Source organism: Saccopteryx leptura, chromosome 3 (genome assembly GCF_036850995.1).
Source record: "Saccopteryx leptura isolate mSacLep1 chromosome 3, mSacLep1_pri_phased_curated, whole genome shotgun sequence".
NCBI classification, from domain to species: Eukaryota; Metazoa; Chordata; class Mammalia; order Chiroptera; family Emballonuridae; genus Saccopteryx; species Saccopteryx leptura.
The window spans coordinates 111,012,143-111,030,525 of NC_089505.1; the positions used below are offsets into that span (position 1 = coordinate 111,012,143).

The 18,383-nt window shown below is 50.7% G+C and overlaps 2 protein-coding genes across 4 annotated transcripts; both read left to right on the forward strand.

The window, feature by feature from the left end:
* The first annotated feature begins 6,439 nt into the window (after positions 1-6,439).
* TEKT2 (tektin 2) lies at positions 6,440-10,164 on the forward strand. Of its 3 annotated transcripts, XM_066372106.1 has the most exons (10): positions 6,440-6,515; positions 7,264-7,460; positions 7,541-7,666; positions 7,864-8,069; positions 8,587-8,730; positions 8,817-8,931; positions 9,111-9,218; positions 9,354-9,497; positions 9,677-9,756; positions 9,893-10,164. In XM_066372106.1, exons 2-10 carry the CDS (start codon positions 7,305-7,307, stop codon positions 10,104-10,106), a joined length of 1,293 nt encoding a protein of 430 aa, XP_066228203.1. In that variant the 5' UTR covers positions 6,440-6,515; positions 7,264-7,304; the 3' UTR covers positions 10,107-10,164. The 3 variants fall into 3 exon arrangements, with proteins under 3 accessions (XP_066228203.1, XP_066228202.1, XP_066228204.1); XM_066372105.1 differs by having other exon boundaries at positions 9,111-9,497; XM_066372107.1 differs by lacking the exon at positions 7,541-7,666.
* Positions 10,165-10,862: 698 nt separating this feature from the next.
* On the forward strand, positions 10,863-16,144 carry ADPRS (ADP-ribosylserine hydrolase). Its single transcript, XM_066375850.1, has 6 exons — positions 10,863-11,103; positions 13,557-13,653; positions 13,929-14,136; positions 14,234-14,418; positions 14,747-14,847; positions 15,310-16,144. The coding sequence occupies exons 1-6, from the start codon at positions 10,890-10,892 to the stop codon at positions 15,600-15,602; spliced, it is 1,098 nt and encodes a 365-aa protein (XP_066231947.1). The 5' UTR covers positions 10,863-10,889; the 3' UTR covers positions 15,603-16,144.
* Positions 16,145-18,383: the final 2,239 nt, after the last annotated feature.

Genomic DNA, 18,383 nt, shown 5'->3' on the forward strand with positions numbered 1-18,383 from the left:
AAGAAGCATAGTAGCATATTTCAGTAGGAGTGACTTGGGAGATGGAGTATTAAGAAGTCCTATATTTGCTTATAGACCCTGGTAATGCAGTCTAAAGAAAGATATTTAGGCTTCACTTGACCAGGCAGTGGCACAGTGCATAGAGCATCAACCTGGTACACTAAGGACCCAGTTTAGAAACCCTGAGGTCACTGGCTTGGTTGCAGGGTCACCAGCTTGAGCATCAGACCGTAAACATGACCCAAAGGTCACTGGCTTGAAGCCCAAGGTTGCTGGCTCAAGCCCAAGTTCACTGGCTTGAGCAAGGAGTCACTGGCTCAGCTGGAACCCTCCAGTCAAGGCATGTATGAGAAGCAGCCAATGAACAACGAAGAGTGCTGAAATACGAGTTGATGCTTCTCATCTCTCTCCCTTCCTGTTTGTCTCTCTGCTGCACTGAAGAAAAAAAAAAAGATAGACTTCAAAGGACTATACACAAAGTAAGCTGTGCAAATATACACCTCCAGGAAAGGTTATCTTCAATAGCTAGATGTGGGAATAACTTATCAAGATATTTTTCAGGGCCTGGCTGCTCTGCTCAGTGGATAGAGCATCATCCCAGCATACAGATATCTTAGGTTCGATCACCAGTCAGGGCACACATGAGAAGCAACCATCTGCTTCTCTCCTCCCCCTCTCTCCCTTCTTTCCCTCCTCCTCTCCTGCAACCAGTGGCTCGATTGGTTTGAGCATTGGTCAAGGCACTGAGGATAGCTCAGTTGGTCCAAGAGTGTTGGCCCCAGATCGGGGTCGCTGGGTGGATCCCGGTCGGGGTGCATATGAGAGTCTGTCTGTATATCTCCCCTCCTCTCACTTAAAAAAAAAAGAAATAAAAAGATATTTTTTATATTAGAATTAGATCAGTGAACCAAGTTTTAATTCAAGCACTTTTTTTTTTTAATAAATTTTTATTAATGTTAATGGGATGACATTAATAAATCAGGGTACATATATTCAAAGAAAACATGTCTAGGTTATCTTGTCATTAAATTATGTTGCATACCCCTCGCCCATAGTCAGATTGTCCTCCGTCACCCTCTATCTAGTTCTCTGTGCCCCTCCCCCTCCCCCTAACTCTCTTCCTCCCTCCCTCCTATGTCCTCCCTCCCCCCACCCCTGGTAACCACCACACTCTTGTCCATGTCTCTTAGTCTCATTTTTATGTTCCACCAATGTATGGAATCATGTAGTTCTTGTTTTTTTCTGATTTACTTATTTCACTCCGTATAATGTTATCAAGATCCCACCGTTTTGCTGTAAATGATCTGATGTCATCATTTCTTATGGCTGAGTAGTATTCCATAGTGTATATGTGCCACATCTTCTTTATCCAGTCTTCTATTGAAGGGCTTTTTGGTTGTTTCCATGTCTTGGCCACTGTGAACAGTGCTGCAATGAACATGGGGCTACATGTGTCTTTACGTATCAATGTTTCTGAGGTTTTGGGGTATATACCCAGTAGAGGGATTGCTGGGTCATAAGGTAGTTCTATTTGCAGTTTTTTGAGGAACCACCATACTTTCCTCCATAATGGTTGTACTACTTTACAGTCCCACCAACAGTGGATGAGAGTTCCCTTTTCTCCGCAGCCTCTCCAACATTTGTCAAGCACTTTTTTTAAAAGATTTTATTTACTGATTTTAGAGAGAGAGAGAGAGAAAGGCATTGGGGGAGGAGCAAGAAGCATCAACTTGCAGTTGCTTCTTGTATGTGCCTTGATCAGGCAAGCCCCTGGTTTCCAACCAGCAAACTCAGCATTCCAGGTTGACACTTTATTCACTGTGCCACCACAGGTCAAGCACACTTTTAAAGATTATACTAATTTGGCCCTGGCCGGTTGGCTCAGTGGTAGAGCGTCGGCCTGGCGTGCAGGAGTCCCAGATTCAATTCCCGGCCAGGGCACACAGGAGAAGCGCCCATCTGCTTCTCCACCCCTTCCCCTCTCCTTCCTCTCAGTCTCTCTCTTCCCCTCCCGCAGCCGAGGCTCCATTGGAGCAAAGTTGGCCCAGACGCTGAGAATGGCTCTGTGGCCTCCGCCTCAGGCGCTAGAATGGCTCTGGATGCAACAGAGCGACGCCCCAGATGGGCAGAGCATCGCCCCCTGGTGGGCATGCCGGGTGGATCCCGGTCGGGTGCATGCGGGAGTCTGCCTCCCTGTTTCCAACTTCAGAAAAATACAAAAAAGTAATAATAATAAAAATAAAAATAAAAGATTATACTAATTTGATAGTTGTATTCTGAAAATTTTTTAAATGTTTATTTTATTGATTTCAGAGAGAGAGAGAGGAAGGGGGAGAGAGACAAGAATATTGATTTGTTCCTGTATGTGCCCTGACCAGGGATCAAACCTGCAACCTCTGTGCTTCAGAACAATGCTCTAACCAACCGAGCTATCTGTCCAGCGCTACTCTGATGATTTTAATCATTTGAATTCACTAAATTAGGTAATCTATTACATTCACTGGAAGAAGAAAATTGAGAAGAACAGAGAAGATACATATTGTAAAACTTCACAGATTTTGAGAGATAAGGGCTTTCTGCGAAGGCATTTCTCTTTGACTAAATCTCAATCACTTAAAAAAAAAAAACAACTATAAGGCCCTGACCAGGTAGCTCAGTTAGTTAGAAGACTGAACCAATATGCCAAGGTTGCAGATTTGATCCCTGGTCAGAGCATATACAAGAATCAAACTAATGATGGCATGAATAAGTGGAACAACAAAGTTTCTCTCTCTTCCTCTTTCCCTTCCTCTCTAAAACTCAATTTTAAAAATTATAAGTTCACATTCTTCTGTTTCACATTCTTTTACATTTAAAATTTTTTCTTGCTTCATTGTCTATATCTATAGTTCTTTTTTGTTGTTGTTGTTTTTTACCTAGGAACCTTTTTAATCCATGAGAATGCTGAATGATAGACACTTCAGTTCTTTAAATCTGAAGAGAGAGAGCAATGAACTAAAGGATATTACAGTTCAACACATATCAGTCATCCACATATCATCCTCTACGGAATGTTCATACAAGATGTAGCTGCTTTATCTAAGACCACCATTCCAGGGGTACTGTATATTTAAACAGAACAATGATGCTTGCTTCTGCTACAAATGGAGAGTAACTCACCCCTTGGATATAATGTATATGTTCTCTGAGAGGATTCCTTTAAGCATATGGGGCTTGTTTTATGAGTCCACATTTTACCAGATATCATCATGATCACAAAACACAGAGCTAAAACTGCCCACAAATTGTTAAAAATAAAATTCTACCCCCAAAAAATAAATTTCCTATTCTACTTCAATAAATACACAAGTCCACCAATAAGAACCAAAAATACCCCCAGCTTGGAGGGATCATAATAATTTGTAGGCTGTCTGATTCTGATGTTGACCTTCCTTCTCTCAGTCCTCATGTACCCATTTGGCCATTTACTCAGCTACAAAATAGCAACTGATCTAAATTTCCTTTTAACAAGAAAATGGGGGAAACTTGAAACTGACATCAGCTGGAGTGTTTGAAAAGCGTCAAGGTTTCACCATAGCAAAACTATGGAAACTTCCTGGTAGGCACACACACCTGAGTGTTGCCAGGTATTTACCAAGATCTGAAATTCTTCAGCAGCACATTTGCATATTACACATGATCTAAACTTCTGGACAGCAGTAAACATTACAATAATAGAGTAGTTTCTTGATGTTTCTAGTACAAAATAATAGAACACATCATTGCTCTTTTTTTTTTTCTTTCTTTTTTTTTTTACAGAGCAGAGAGTCAGAGGGATAGACAGGAACGGAGAGATGAGAAGCATCAGTCATTAGTTTTTCATTGCACATTGCGACACCTTAGTTGATTGCTTTCTCATATGTGCCTTGACCGCGGGCCTTCAGCAGACCGAGTAACCCCTTGCTCGAACCAGCGACCTTGGGTCCAAGCTGGTGAGCTTTTGCTCAAAGCAGATGAGCCCGCGCTCAAGCTGGTGACCTTGGGGTCTCGAACCTGGGTCCTCGGCATCCCAGTCCGACGCTCTATCCACTGCGCCACCGCCTGGTCAGGCTGCTCTTTTTTTTTTTTTTTTTTTTTTTTTTTAAGAGAGAGGAAGAGGAAGGGGGGTGGGAGAGAGATGAGAAACATCAACTCATAGTTGCATCACTTTACTTGTTCATTGATTGCTTCTCATATATGCCCTGATAGGGGGAGGGGGTCTCAAGCTGAACCAGTAACTTCTTGCTTAAGCCAGTGAACTTGGGCTCAAGCCAGCAACCTTAGGTTTCAAGCCAGCGACCTTTGGGCTTAAGCCAATGACCATGGGATCATGTCGATCCCACATTCAAGTTGGTGACCCTGTACTCACACTGGTGAGCCTGCTTTCAAGCCAGATGAGCCCACATCCAAGCCTGTGACCTTGGTGTTTCTAACCTGGATCCTCAGCATCCCAGGTCCATGCTCTATCCACTAAGACACCACCACCAGTCAGGCTCATCACCCGTTCTTATCACTCTGTTTTTCTCAGTCCAATTCATCAGCCACCTGACCTTTCCTGCTAATATCTTCCCTTGGCCTGTATGTGTGGAACCTTATGAGTCATGACCACCACAGGCAGAGATACATACCAAAGCCACCACAATTCTGCCATATTTGTTTTCTTCTTTTTTTATAAAATGTTTCAAAATATCTAAACCAAAATTTGATCATGTCTTCCAGCAAATAATTTGTCCAAGATGTTTTGTTTTTCTTTTTTCTGTCTTCTTCCCGTGCCTACCACGCCCTTGGTCCTCTGCCTCTCCTCTCCTTTGGAAGGATACCACCATTCCACCAACCACTGAGGTTTTTCAATGGAGGGCTCTTCTTGTACTCCTCTCTTTTCCTCATTCCTCAGACCTGAACTTGGCCTCTGAGGCAGATTTCCTGTACTTGTATCCAGGTTCTCCCACTTAGGTATATGACCCTGGGCAAGTTCCTCTCTTCTCTGAGCCTCAATTTTCCCGCCTGTAAGAAGAACATGGTAATAACACCCATCTCCTAAAGTCCTTCTGCACAGCACCCATAAGAGGACCAAGCCATATATGTTGGAAATCGCATCCCTGTCTTCCTCTCGATTTCCCGCACCACCACTAGAGGCAGTGTGGAGTCGTAACAGAGAACATGGATCTGGCGATGAGACAGACATACCTGAGTTTATAGATCCCTGCCTTTTATTTTTACTTTATTTTTTATTCTTTTAGATCCCTGCCTTTTAGCAGGGCCAGTTTTGTTTTTGTTTGTTTGTTTTGTTTTGTTGATTTTAAAGAGTGAGAGGAAGGGGGAAGAGGGAGAGAGAGAAACATCAATTTATTGCTCTATTCATGCATTCATTGGCTGCTTTCTACTTGTGCCCCAACCACGGATGGAACCCACAACCCTAACTTATCAGGAGGGTGCTCCAACCAACTGAGCTACCCGGCCAGGGCAGGGTCAGTCTTTTTAGATACCCGTGAAAATGGAGATGAGGCTCAACTCATGTAATAGTTATACTAACTGTTAACATTTCCCAAGGCCTAGAACAGTACTGTCAAGGCTGAATTCTTTTTTTTTCTTCATTTTTTTCATTTTTCTGAAGCTGGAAACAGGGAGAGACAGTCAGACAGACTCCCGCATGCGCCCGATCTGGATCCACCCGGCACACCCACCAGGGGCGATGCTCTGCCCACCAGGGGGTGATGCTCCTGGGAGTCGCCATGTTGCGACCAGAGCCACTCTAGCACCTGGGGCAGAGGCCACAGAGCCATCCCCAGCGCCCGGGCCATCTTTGCTCCAATGGAGCCTTGGCTGCGGGAGGGGAAGAGAGAGACAGAGAGGAAAGCGCGGCGGAGGGGTGGAGAAGCAAATGGGCGCTTCTCCTGTGTGCCCTGGCCGGGAATCGAACCCGGGTCCTCCGCACGCTAGGCCGACGCTCTACTGCTGAGCCAACCGGCCAGGGCAAGGCTGAATTCTTTTTCCTTCTCTTTTTTAAACGGTTGGATTTTGAACATTGCTTCTACTATCCCAGTTACTTCACCCAAAGATGAGCCCTCTCCAAATACGATTATCATTCCTTCTATGCCGTCAAGCAGATGGATGAAATTGTTGGACAAGACAGGAGGACCAAAGGAATGCGTGTAAACAATGTCAAATATATTTAGTTCTGGGAGGATACCTGCTGGGGAATGCGCCTGAGCGGGAGATTAGTTTTTCTGTGTACCTAGGTTTTATATCGATGCATAAGTTTGATCAAAATTAAAATGTTTAACTTGTATCTTGCTGCCCTCCTCCTCCTTCTCCAGTCCCCTCCTGCAGCCGCAGCGGGGCAGCAGCCTCTCCGCCCCCGCCCCCGCCCCCGCCCCGCGGTTGCCAAGGTAAACACGAGGGCGGCGATTACCTGCGCTGACGAGCGGGTGCCTAGCAACCGGGTAGCTCAACAAAGGAGCTGGCGAGAGGAGGCGGAAGTTGGCTCTGGGAAGGAGGTGAGAGGCGAGGGGAGAAAAGGGAACGTGGGAGCTTGGGGGAGCTCACATTCAGGCCCGAGTTCCCTCCCTCTGTCCCTCATCTTCCATTCTCTGCGCCAGCGCCCGGGTATTAATTTAAACCAAAACCGATTATCCTGGGGAAGGGAGTGGTGAGGTTCGCCTGGGAACTAGACGGACCCCAGCTGCTCCTCCTACATCAGGGGCTGAGGGAAAGAGTGTGACTACCAGATGGTGAGGGGCCCGGTCCTACCCCCCCCCCCCAAAAAAAAAACAACTCCCCTGTGCCAGCGCATATCCCCTGCAAAACTAGCCCATCCTTTCTGGATGAAGAACAGGGCTCCTTTTCTTAGAACCCTCGCTAGTCCTGACCAGCTAGGCCAGAGAAAGAAGAGAAAGCTCCACAAGACTTGGTTGCTGGAAGCAGAGATGGAAACTGGATTAAGGGCTTTTTTTCCGGTTAAACCCCACCCACTCACCAGCCCCACTAAGCACTTGGCACAGCGCTGCACACACACAGTGCTCCAGGACCTGCAGGGTCCAGGAGTTTGTATATGCGGATGGATGGGTGGGAAGAAACATAGTTAATGCTGCTTACAAAGTTGAGCAGAGCGAAGTCTGTTCCCAACCAGGCTTCCTGCAGCAAGGGGCTTGGAGCAAAATGAACAGGAGTAGGTCCTTTGGAGGGGGCTTTTGATCTAGGAGAGGATCTCCTGAGCAGTCCTGCAGCCTTGTTTTCCCTCTCCAGCAGAGGTGGGTGTCTTGGACCAGGCCTAGGGGCCCGGCACCATGGCCACACTGAGAATCAAGCCCAGTCAACGTTTCCAGTTGCCGGACTGGCACACCAACAACTACCTGCTGTCCACCAACGCCGAGCGGCACCGCGATGTGTCACACCAGATCCGCCAGGAGGCCCGGGTCCTCCGCAATGAGACCAACAACCAGGTTGAGAGCGGGAGCTATGATACGCAAACGAATAGTCCCTAGCCCCAAACACCCTATTTACCTGGCTCTGTCTCTTCCAGACCATTTGGGATGAACATGACAACAGGACTCGACTGGCAGAGAGGGTTGATACGGTCAACCGATGGAAAGAGATGCTGGACAAGTGTCTGACAGATTTAGATGCTGAAATCGATGCCCTGGCACAGGCAGGGAGCTAGGGCAGGGTGCCGGGAGCCCCTGCTGCAAGGACCTCTCCTCCATCCCTACTTTGATATTGAGGAACCCTTGATGGGGTATTTGGTGGTGTTTCCATCTCAGACTCACTGGCCCTTCTATTAAAGTGGGGATTAGAGCCGCTTCCTGGTGAATGGCCCACCAGCCTCCTGTGCCTTCTCTTTTCTAGATGAAAGAGTCAGCCGAGCAAAACCTGCAGGCCAAGAACCTACCTCTGGATGTGGCGATTGAGTGCCTGACCCTGCGGGAAAGTCGGCGTGACACTGATGTAGTGAAGGACTGTGTGGAGGAAGAGCTGCACAAAGAGGTGGAGGTCATTGATGCCACCAAGAAGGCCTTGCAACAGAAAATTAGCCAGACTTTCGAGAAGCTCTGGTAAGGAAGAGACATGTCATTCTTGTGTTCACCTGCATTTGAAGCCTGTGTGTCTTAAATGTGGAATATTTGTACTATGGATGACAAGCAGCTGGCTCTCAGGCTGCCTTCTGTCCCTGCTGTGTCTATGGCAGAAACCACTAACTGATTAGAGCACTTTTCCCACTGCCTGGACATGGTCTCAGAATACTGCTCTAGGAAGCCATTGTCAATTGATTGGAAGCATGAGAGATGAAGCCCATTTACTACTACCCCTGACTGAATACCCTATTATGAGTGTGTATGTGTGAGTCTTTGTGAGTATAACTAATACGCGTGCCCCTGTGGTTTTATGCAAGCATGTGTGTTCTCATTTTAACTGTGAGGAGCTGAGCCAGCTATGGTGGTTTTTGTCTCAGCTGCAGCAGCAGGTCCTGTCACTCCAGCCTCCCACCCCTCAGTGGCCCTGCAGTACACTGGGGGCTACGTCTTGGGGCCTTGGCGGGATAGACTGCGAGCTAGTCTGCTCCTTCCCCAGCCTCCTGCAGGAAGTCAGACAGCAGCTCAACTCGGACCATCGGGACAAAATGGAGACGTTGGACATTGACAGAGGTTGCCTCTCTCTCAACCTCAAGGCCCCAAACATCTCTCTGAAAATTAACCCCACACGTGTCCCCAATGGGTAAGAAGTGTTTCAATTAGTCTCTCCTTCCCCCACACCCAGAGTGGCCATAGTCTTTTGACCCCAGTATTTCCTGCCACCTGCAGCTCCTCCACAATTCAACAGTGGGATGACTTTAGTCAGTTCAACAAGAACCGGGCAGAGGCTGAGATGAAAGAAGCCACAGAGCTGAGGGAGGCCATTGCCCTCACTATTGCTGAGGTGACTGACCACTTCCTTGCCCCTGCTCCTCCATGGCTAATGGATGGTCCAAGTGTGCACTCAAGCCTTTATCTTGCGTTCCCTGTTGACCATGTGGCATCCCAACCCTTCATCTGAGCAACATCCTCAGATGGTCATGAACTTATACCCTCGATGCCTGGCCTACTTCTGTCCTTCAGACCAACAATGAACTTGAAGCCCAGAGGGTTGCAACGGAATTTGCCTTCAGGAAGCGGCTGCGGGAGATGGAGAAAGTGTACAGTGAGCTCAAGTGGCAAGAGAAGAATGTGAGCCTTCTCCATTTAGTCCCCTGGGGCTTGGACTTCCTGCTTTGGGATGAGGAGCCTGAAGCCCATCTGGGAAGCCCTGGGTGCACCTTGGTGGCTTCAACTGGTGGAGACCAGTCACTCTGTCCCCTCCAGACCTTGGAGGAGATCACTGAGCTGCAGGAAGACATCCGGCACCTGGAGGAGGATCTGCGCAGGAAGTTACTGAACCTGAAGCTGTGCCATACCCGGCTAGAGTCCAGAACCTACCGGCCCAATGTGGAACTCTGCCGGGACCAGGTGAGAGGGTACCCCAGTGGGGCACTGTCCCTCTGCTAAAGTTTCCTCAGGACCACTCACTCCCCAGCACATCTTCCTGGTGGAGCTGGGGTGCTGACACAGGACAGCAGCACCCAGGCCCACAGGCTAAAGGATAGTATCGCTGACCTGGGACTCCCAACCCTCACCTCTGCCTCCAGGCACAGTACGGTCTCACTGATGAGGTCCACCAGTTAGAGGCAACCATCACTGCCCTGAAGCAGAAGCTGGCACAAGCACAGTAGGTTTGGGGAGTGGGCAGGAGGGGCAGGGGAGACACGTCCCACCCAAGGGGCATCTTGCTGCCTGCTGGCTTCCCTGCTATCTTCCTTCACCTTCCGACTTCATGCAGTGGGTTTTTAATGCCTCCTCCCCAGGGACGCTCTAGATGCCTTATACAAGCACCTGGCCCGGCTGCAGGCTGACATCGCCTGCAAGACCAACTCCATGCTGTTGGACACTAAGTGCATGGACACTCGTCGAAAGCTTACTGTGCCTGCTGAGAAGTTTGTGCCTCAGGTGGACACCTTCACCCGCACCACAAACCGTACCTTGAGTCCACTCAAAAGCTGCCAGCTGGAGCTGGCCTAGCCTCAGGAACTGGGAAGGGCGGGGAAGGTTAGATGGAAGAGGAGGGAGGGTAGAGAGAATGAATCTAATAAATGTCGAGTTTCTCAATCTAGGTTTTCTGCTACCCTTGCATGTAGTCAGCAGAGAGTAAGAGGGCTTTTGGCCCTCCTGTAAATGGAGGAGCACAGCTGTTGACTATTATCCCTCAAACTCCATGTTCTAAATCCGATTCCTTCTGCCTCTTTAGGGAGCCCCTCTCTGGTATAGGCCAGCACCCCTTGGGCTCTAGCTGCATTTCTAACCAGCTCTGCCCCAGCTGAATCCTTGTCTGCTCTCCTAGTGCCTAGGGAAGGCCAGTGAAGGCTAGGATCACAGTGGAAGAGTTTGGGGAACGCGGGCCCAGACCTGAGTGGAAGTCAAGGACTGGTACTGCCGTGGGAGTGCTGGGGTGCAGGGCAAAAAGAGTGATGCTTCATAAAGGCAGGACCTGTAGGGCGGTGGTCTTAAGGGCAGGGCTGCAGCGGTCCGATAGTCGCTTCCAGACCCTTTAGGGGCCGTCTCGCCCGGTGTGACACCGGTTGTAGGTGGAGAGAATAGGGACGAAAAACAGAGGCCTGGCCCTGGTGGAATCCAATCAGCATTACGGGACCTGCCCTAGTTCCACGCACGCACGCGGAGCCGCGCCTCCAAGACGCTAGGTGGCGCTGTGGGCCGCGAGCGGCGACGCGGCTCAGAATCGCCAGGCGGCGCTGTGGGACTGGGGCCCGTGACGGCCGCACCGGAAGTGGTGACGGGGCCGCGCGGATGGCGGCAGCGGTGGCGATGACGGCGGCGGGCTGTGGAGGGGCTGGAGCGGCCCGCTCCCTTTCCCGCTTCCGAGGGTGTCTGGCTGGCGCGCTGCTCGGGGACTGCGTGGGCGCCATCTACGAGGCGCACGACACCGTCCACCTGACGTCAGTGCTGCGTCACGTCCAGAGCCTGGAGCCGGACCCCGGCTCGCCCGGGAGCGCGCGGACAGGTGGGCGGGGCCGGGCGCGCGAGGGCAGGTGGGCGCTGAAGGGGCTCCGGCGAGGCACCCGGAACGGTGTGGGGGCGCGGACGGGAGAGACGTGTGCTGGGCGATGAGGCTCCGTCGGGCCCCCGGGGCCAGCGCTGGAATCCGGACGGCCCGCACGGGCACCTGCGGCTCTGCGTGGCCACAGCCGACCTCCATCCTCACACATCTAGCCCCGAACAGTTCCCAGCTCGGGGCGTGGCGATACCGTGCTCCCAGACGTGCAAGCCAGAACCTGGGCGTCATTCTCCTAAATTGCACCTGGTCCGGTATATACACCCTGCCCGTTTTACCGGTCTTAACTCAGTTGTCTCGACTTAGTGCGTCCCACTCCATTCTCCACACAGCCGGGCCGGGCGTGCTCTTTTCAAAACATAGATCTTATCGCGCCTCCCCCGCCTAAAACTGCGGTGATTTGCCATTACCCTTGGGATGGAGCTAAATTCCTGAACGTGTCCTACCGGGCCGGCCCTCCCTCGTCGCCAGTTTCATCTTACACTTGCTTTCTGTGCCTCGGCTCCTCTCACATCATACACCCAGGCTGGTGCCTGTGCTGTCCTTTGCCTAAAAGCGCTCGGTGTCACGTCGGCGGTCAAGCAGTGGATGATGCTTCTTGGAGAGCATGTACTATAGTTAGAAAAAGGGGCTTAACCCTGGAGGAGGAAGAGGAACTAGAGAAGGAAGCAGTTTGATAGGAGGAGGAAAAGCAGGGGGGCATGTGTATCAGCAGAAACCGGGAAGATTTCAAGGTGAAGGTGCTGGTCACTGATGTGCAACAGAGAGGTAGAAAACCATTTTCAGTAGAAGGCTGCAGCCTGGAAGTTAGATTTCACTGGGTTTAGGAGGGAATGGTTTGGTAGAAAAGGAAGGCGAGATGAGCTAGGGCTGAAGTGAAGGCAAGATGTAGAACCAGTTTTTAATTTCATTTAGGTTTGATGTTACAATGAAAGAAAAACAGGGTTTAGGTTGTGAAGTGTTTTAGGACCCTTTGGATGCAAGTGGCAGAAAAACCAGCTCAAAATGGCCTAAGCAAAAATAGAACACATTGGCTAACCTAACTGAAAAGTCTAGAGGTAGGTTGGGCTTCAAGCGAGGCGGAATCCATGGGCTCAAGCTGTCTCCTCAGGACCTAGTTCCTCTCCTTGCTCAGATCTGCATCCTTAGTGGCCTTAACTCCCTTTGGCAGACGTGGTGGCCCCAGCAGCTCCCAGCTCCATCAGAAGAAGAGTTTTGTTTGGCAACCATCCCTACATAAAGTCCCAGGGGTCTCATTGTCCTGACTTAGGTCATCTGTCCATTCCTGAACAAGGGAATGGGGTGAGCTCTCTGATTAGGCTAGAGGTGGCTTTCGCTCGATGCCCTAGTCCATGGACTGGGAATGGGAGAGTAGGGGTTCCTTGAGGAAAAGCAGGGTGTATGGACCAAGGGAAAGGAGAATGGGTGCTGCTCCACTATATAGGGAGAGGTTGAAGACATGGGAGAGGGGACAAAGGATGAACAAGGTCCCCGGGTATGGGGATGGGGGATTGACCAAAAGAGAGACTTACTTCCTCTAGGGGAGACCAGAGAGTACAGCTATAGATTAGAGGTCTGTTAGCGTCTTTCCAGTGAAGAGATGGGGGGGGGGGCCTCCTGAGAGTGAAGGGGAGGAGAAAGTGGGGTTGTGGCTTGGGATACACGGAGAGGGTGTGGCACAGCCCATGTGAGGAATGGGAAATGGGGCTTGCTAGGGAGTGTGCTTTGTTCTCTGTAACTGGCTCTTCAAATAAAACCAAGTCCCTATCCCTGACCCATTTATGTCCTACTTGTGAGGTCACCATATAACCAATGCTGCTGTGTTGGAAATGCCAGAGCAGTACTCCTGGGCACCCAGAGGAAGGAGCCAGGGCAGGAGGAGGGAGGGGAGCAGCCCCAGCTGGGAAGAACTTGGCCTAAGCTCTGAGACTGGTCCTGGGCATGTGTAGGGGAATGGTGGAATATAAGATAAGTGAGGAGGGGAGGGCCTTGAATGCCAGAGCAGTGAATTTGGGCCTTATCCTGAGAGTGAATGCAAGGAAAGTAATAGTGTACACTTAGGAAGAATTTTCTGGCTGCACATATAGGTTGGGTTGGAAGGTAGGGAATGCACAGGACATTTGAGACCCAAAGCAGATTGTATAAAGACTAGAGCCACAGAGATAGCAGCCAGAAGGGGGTGGAAGGTTTTTCTTCAGAGATCAGCAGGACATGGCCACTGACTTGGAACAAAGAATCACTGAAAATCCCAATGCCTAGAGCCCAGGACAGTGGATGGGAGTGAGAGGCTGACTTAAGGCATTCAAAAAGTGGTAAATAAAAGGAATGAGCGGGAGGCCAAAGCAGCCACTCTTGAGTTGCAGGCAACTCCTCTCCCCACCACCCCCACCCTGTCCCTGCAGAAGCTTTGTGCTACACAGATGACACGGCCATGGCCAGGGCCCTAGTGCAGTCCCTGCTGTCCAAGGAGGCTTTTGATGAGGTGGACATGGCTCACAGGTGAGGAGTGATCCTGGGAGGAGGCAAACCAAGCGGGCAGAATTCTTGCACGCCGTGACCAAAGCAGTGATGCCGTGCATGCTGGGACCCCCACCCTCAGCAGGAAGCTGTTTCTAGGGCCACTGCAGCTTCCCAGGCTAGAAATGACAGCACTGCTGGTACAGGCTACTTTTGCCCCCAGGGCCTCCTCATTTCCCACACCAGCCTGATTTCTTCTCTCCCAGCCCTGACGGGCATCTTTGAAACCCTCATCGTGTCTCCCTTCCATCCCCTAGATTTGCTCAGGAGTACAAAAAAGACCCTGACAGGGGTTATGGTGCTGGAGTAATCACCGTCTTCAAGAAGCTCCTGAGCCCCAAGTGCCGTGATGTATTTGAGCCTGCTCGGGCCCAGTTTAACGGGAAAGGTTCCTATGGCAATGGGGGTGCCATGCGGGTGGCTGGCATCTCCCTGGCCTACAGCAGCATCCAGGATGTGCAGAAGGTAGTATGGGCAGACTAGCGTCTGGGCTGTTCCCTCCCGCCCACCCTCGTTTGGGCTCTGTGACAGCAGATCTTAACCTCCACTGCCTTTACCCTAGTTTGCCCGGCTCTCGGCCCAGCTGACACATGCCTCCTCCCTGGGTTACAACGGTGCCATCCTGCAGGCCCTGGCTGTGCACCTGGCTTTGCAGGGGGAGTCGTCCAGTGAGCACTTCCTTGAGCAACTCCTGGGCCACATGGAAGAGCTAGAGAGCGATTCCCAGTCCATCTCGGATGCCAGAGAGTGAGTATGTGGGGTGGAGGCGGCTGAAGGTATGTTTGTGAGTGCATGTGTGTGGGGTGGGGTCCTCTGACATTGCTACAAGCTGATACCTTCCTTCTCTAACTGCAGATCCTGGGGAGGGGTGGGAGGGAGTCCCTTTGCCTCAGCTGTGGTTCAGGCAAGACTTGGGGTTCCAGAGAAGAAAATGAGCGGCTCTCATTCAGCCCTCTCCCACTTGTTAGGACACCTGGCCTGGCTGTCAGCCTGACCACATCCCCCCATGATCCTCCCACACAGTCCTTCCCCTCCCTGGCTCCAACCTCCCTGCAATCTTGCCCCCAACCCACAGGTTGGGCATGGAGGAGCATCCATACTCCAGCCGGCTGAAGAAAATTGGAGAGCTTCTGGAGCAGGACTCAGTGACCAGAGAGGAGGTGGTGTCCGAGCTAGGTGTGTAGTCCCCCATACCCGTCATCCTCCAGGGTCAAGCTTGGGCTCAGGGATGGGAGGGGAGTGAGGAGTCACACCTGCCATCATATTTTTGCCCAGGGCTACTGTGACAGCCTTCTTGCTCTGGGGCAACAGCACCTTCGGCCTCACAGATAAATGTCCCCAGAGATGGCAGCTGGCCACCAGTTCTTACAACTGGTGTTGATAATCAGTGTTTATATAGTACTCTTACTGTGTTCTGGGACAAATCCAAGATACAGGAACCTTGGTCAGTAGGGCACTTCTGCAGTCACCCAGCCAGTAAGTGGGAGAGACAGGACTTGAACCCAGGTAGTCTAACTGTGATCTTAGTTATAGCCCAGTTTGAAGCTGAGTGTTGACTCGTGACAAGTGGTAGGAAGCCTATGGACATGTGTGGGGTGGGAGATGGGGTCAAGTTCCCATAATCTGGTATCCCCACAGGGAATGGCATCGCTGCCTTTGAATCTGTGCCCACCGCCATCTACTGCTTCCTACGCTGCATGGAGCCTGACCCCGAGATCCCCTCTACCTTCAATAGCCTGCAAAGGACTCTCATCTATTCCATCTCACTTGGTGGGGACACAGACACCATTGCCACCATGGCTGGGGCCATTGCTGGTGCCTACTATGGGATGGAACAGGTGCCAGAAAGCTGGCAGCAAAGCTGTGAGGGCTACGAGGAGACCGACATCCTCGCCCAGAGCCTGCACCGGGTCTTCCAGAAGAGTCTCTGAGGGCCCCAGCTGCACGGCTCCACCATGTCCAGTGGGACCACTAGAGCTCAGGTTGGAAACCCTGAGCTTCCTCGGGCTTTGCTCCCTGCCTCAGTCTTCCTGCAGCATGGGCAGGGGGCACCACTGGGGCTGCAATCTCTTTGGGGGAGGACATTGGAGTGGTTGAGGGACTGGTGTCTCCCTGGCACTGGGTTTCTGCTTGCTGCAGAGCCTTGGGTACTCCTGTCTCCTCAGTGAGACGAGAACCTGGGCAGGTTATATTGGAATACTTTTGGCATTTTCCTTTATCATCCAGCACCTGGAATTGAGGAGAAGGAAATGACCTCCAATAGCATTTCTCCTCATTAGAATTTAGCCAGTTTACCAGAAAGCCTATCTTTGACTGGGCAGGGTCCCTGAGCAGCACATGTCTGTGGATCAAGGAGACAGGCACTGAATCTAGCTGATCTCGATATGCACCTGGCCCTTGGCCATGGTGGGGCTTGTTAACAGCTTCCAGTGGAAGTCACAGAGCAATAAACAGTTTTTGGTAAATCCCACCATGGTTTTTCTGTTTCTCCTCTGCCCTGAATGGATTCTCCCCCCTTGACCTTTTAGGCCTAGTGCCTCTCTATCTGGGCCACCCTCTCCTAGGAGCTAGGACCCTAAGGTTATAAGCTGCTGAGTTGTTACAGCAGATTCCTCCAGTTCTTTCAGTCAACTCTGTTCCCCAGGAAGGGCTGAGTGTGCGTGGTTTGGTGCCTTTTCCTGTTGGAGATCACTCAAAGTGAACCAGGCAGGGGTCAGGGAATAAGCCAGATTTTCTTGCTTTCAGAGCTTGACTCCAAAGGTTGCTCCCCGGTAGAGCCCAGGCCCAGCTAGGCCAAAAATGGGAGCCCTATAGGAGAAGCAGAGGGCACCTCTGTCGCCAGACTGCCAACCTTTAGGTGGGGAAGGTGCATCATCCTGGGTGCTCTGGGTGGACCCTGTTCTGCATCTTGGGCACCTGTCAGAGGCCTCAGCCTGTCAGGAAGTTCTGCATACCCACCATTAAAAAGAAAAGAGAGCCCCCCCTAAAAAAAATAAAATAAAAGGAGCCTTGACTGGATAGCTCAGTTGGTTAGAGCACTGTCTTAATATGCAGAGGTTGTGGGTTCCATCCCCAGTCAGGGCACATATAATAACATAACAGATCGATGTATCTGTCTCTCCCTTTCTTTGTCTCTAAAATCAATTAAAAATAATCATTGGCCCTGGCTGGTTAACTCAGTTAAGAGAGTTGTCCCGAAACAACAAGGTTGTGGATTCAATCCCTGGTCAGGGCACACACAAGAAGCAATAAAAAGAATGCACAGCTGAGCCTGACCAGGCAGTGGCACAGTGGATAGAGCGTCGGACTGGGATGCCGAGGACCCAGGTTTGAGACCCCGAGGTCGCCAGCTTGAGCGCAGGCTCATCTGGTTTGAGCAAAGCTCACCAGCTTGGACCCGAGGTCTCTGGCTCAAGCAAGGGGTTACTCGGTCTGCTGAAGATCCCACGGTCAAGGCACATGAGAAAGCAACAACGAAGGTGTTGCAACGAAAAACTGATGATTGATGCTTCTCATTTCTCTCTGTTCCTGTCTGTCTGTCCCTATCTATCCCTCTCTCTGACTCTCTGTCTCTGTAAAAAAAAAAAAAAAAAAATTTAAATAAAAATGCACAGCTGAGTGGAACAACAAATGCTTCCCTTCTCCTTGTCTCTCCCTTCCTCGCTCTGTCTCTGAAAAACAGTAAAAATTAAGCCCTAGCCAGATAGCTTGGCTGGTAGGAACATCGTCCTGGAGTACAGAGGCTGCTAATTCAGTTCCCTGGTCAGGGCACATACAGGAGCAGTTCAATGTTCCGTCTCTCTCAGATAGATAACAGATTGATAAAGTAATTAGAAAAAAGGACAATTGAAAGGGAGGAGACACCTCCATCAGTCAGGGACATTCCCTCTGCAGCTAGCCTGTTTCGGGACTGCTGGGCAGGTCTGCTCTCAGCCAAGATAGGGTTCTGCCGGGCTGGGGCAAACCACATGGCTTTGCAGAGCATGGATTGGCCTTGGATAAGTCATCCCGATTCCCACAGCTAGGGACAGATCCCTAGCTGCTGAGCATGGCAAGCACCGGGCAGGTACTTCCTACCCAGGACAGCTCCACCGGCCCTGCTGTAAGCATTGGGCCTGGCACTAGCCCCGCCCACAAGGGCAAAGATTCATGATTTCATTCATAATTTGTATCAGATGTTGCAACTTGGCCCTTGGGATCCTGCACTAGCTGTCATGCTCCACTACCCCTGAGAGCTTGCAGGAATGTTCCAGGGAAGCTTGATCCATCTCCCCCCGCTCTAGCCACTGCTTACTTTGGTTTCTTAAAATGCCTCTTGGCATTTACTTGGTGCGGAGCCTCGACAGCTTAGGAGCACTGAGCGTTTCTGATGTGGTGACAGACCTGTGGCTGGGCAGCTGCTTCGGAGGGCACAGAGCGGAACCCCAGCAGGTTCCCCGGGTGCCTCCTGAAATCCAGTCCGAGGCCCCCACGTCAGCGCCGAGCTCAGCACTGTGCTGTTTTATACAACAGGTTTTTATTGAGGCTGTGTGAGTACAGCCAATACCCTTGTTTTTCTTTTCAAAAAGAAGTCCCATTTTCTTTGATTCCCAAGTGCATTTTTCTTGAATCTTCTGTGACACAGGGCACATAACAGATACGTAGAGAACTAAGCTTCTACCAGTTAGAAATGAAATTGCTACTGGAACACCTTTAAACCTTAATCTTAAGAA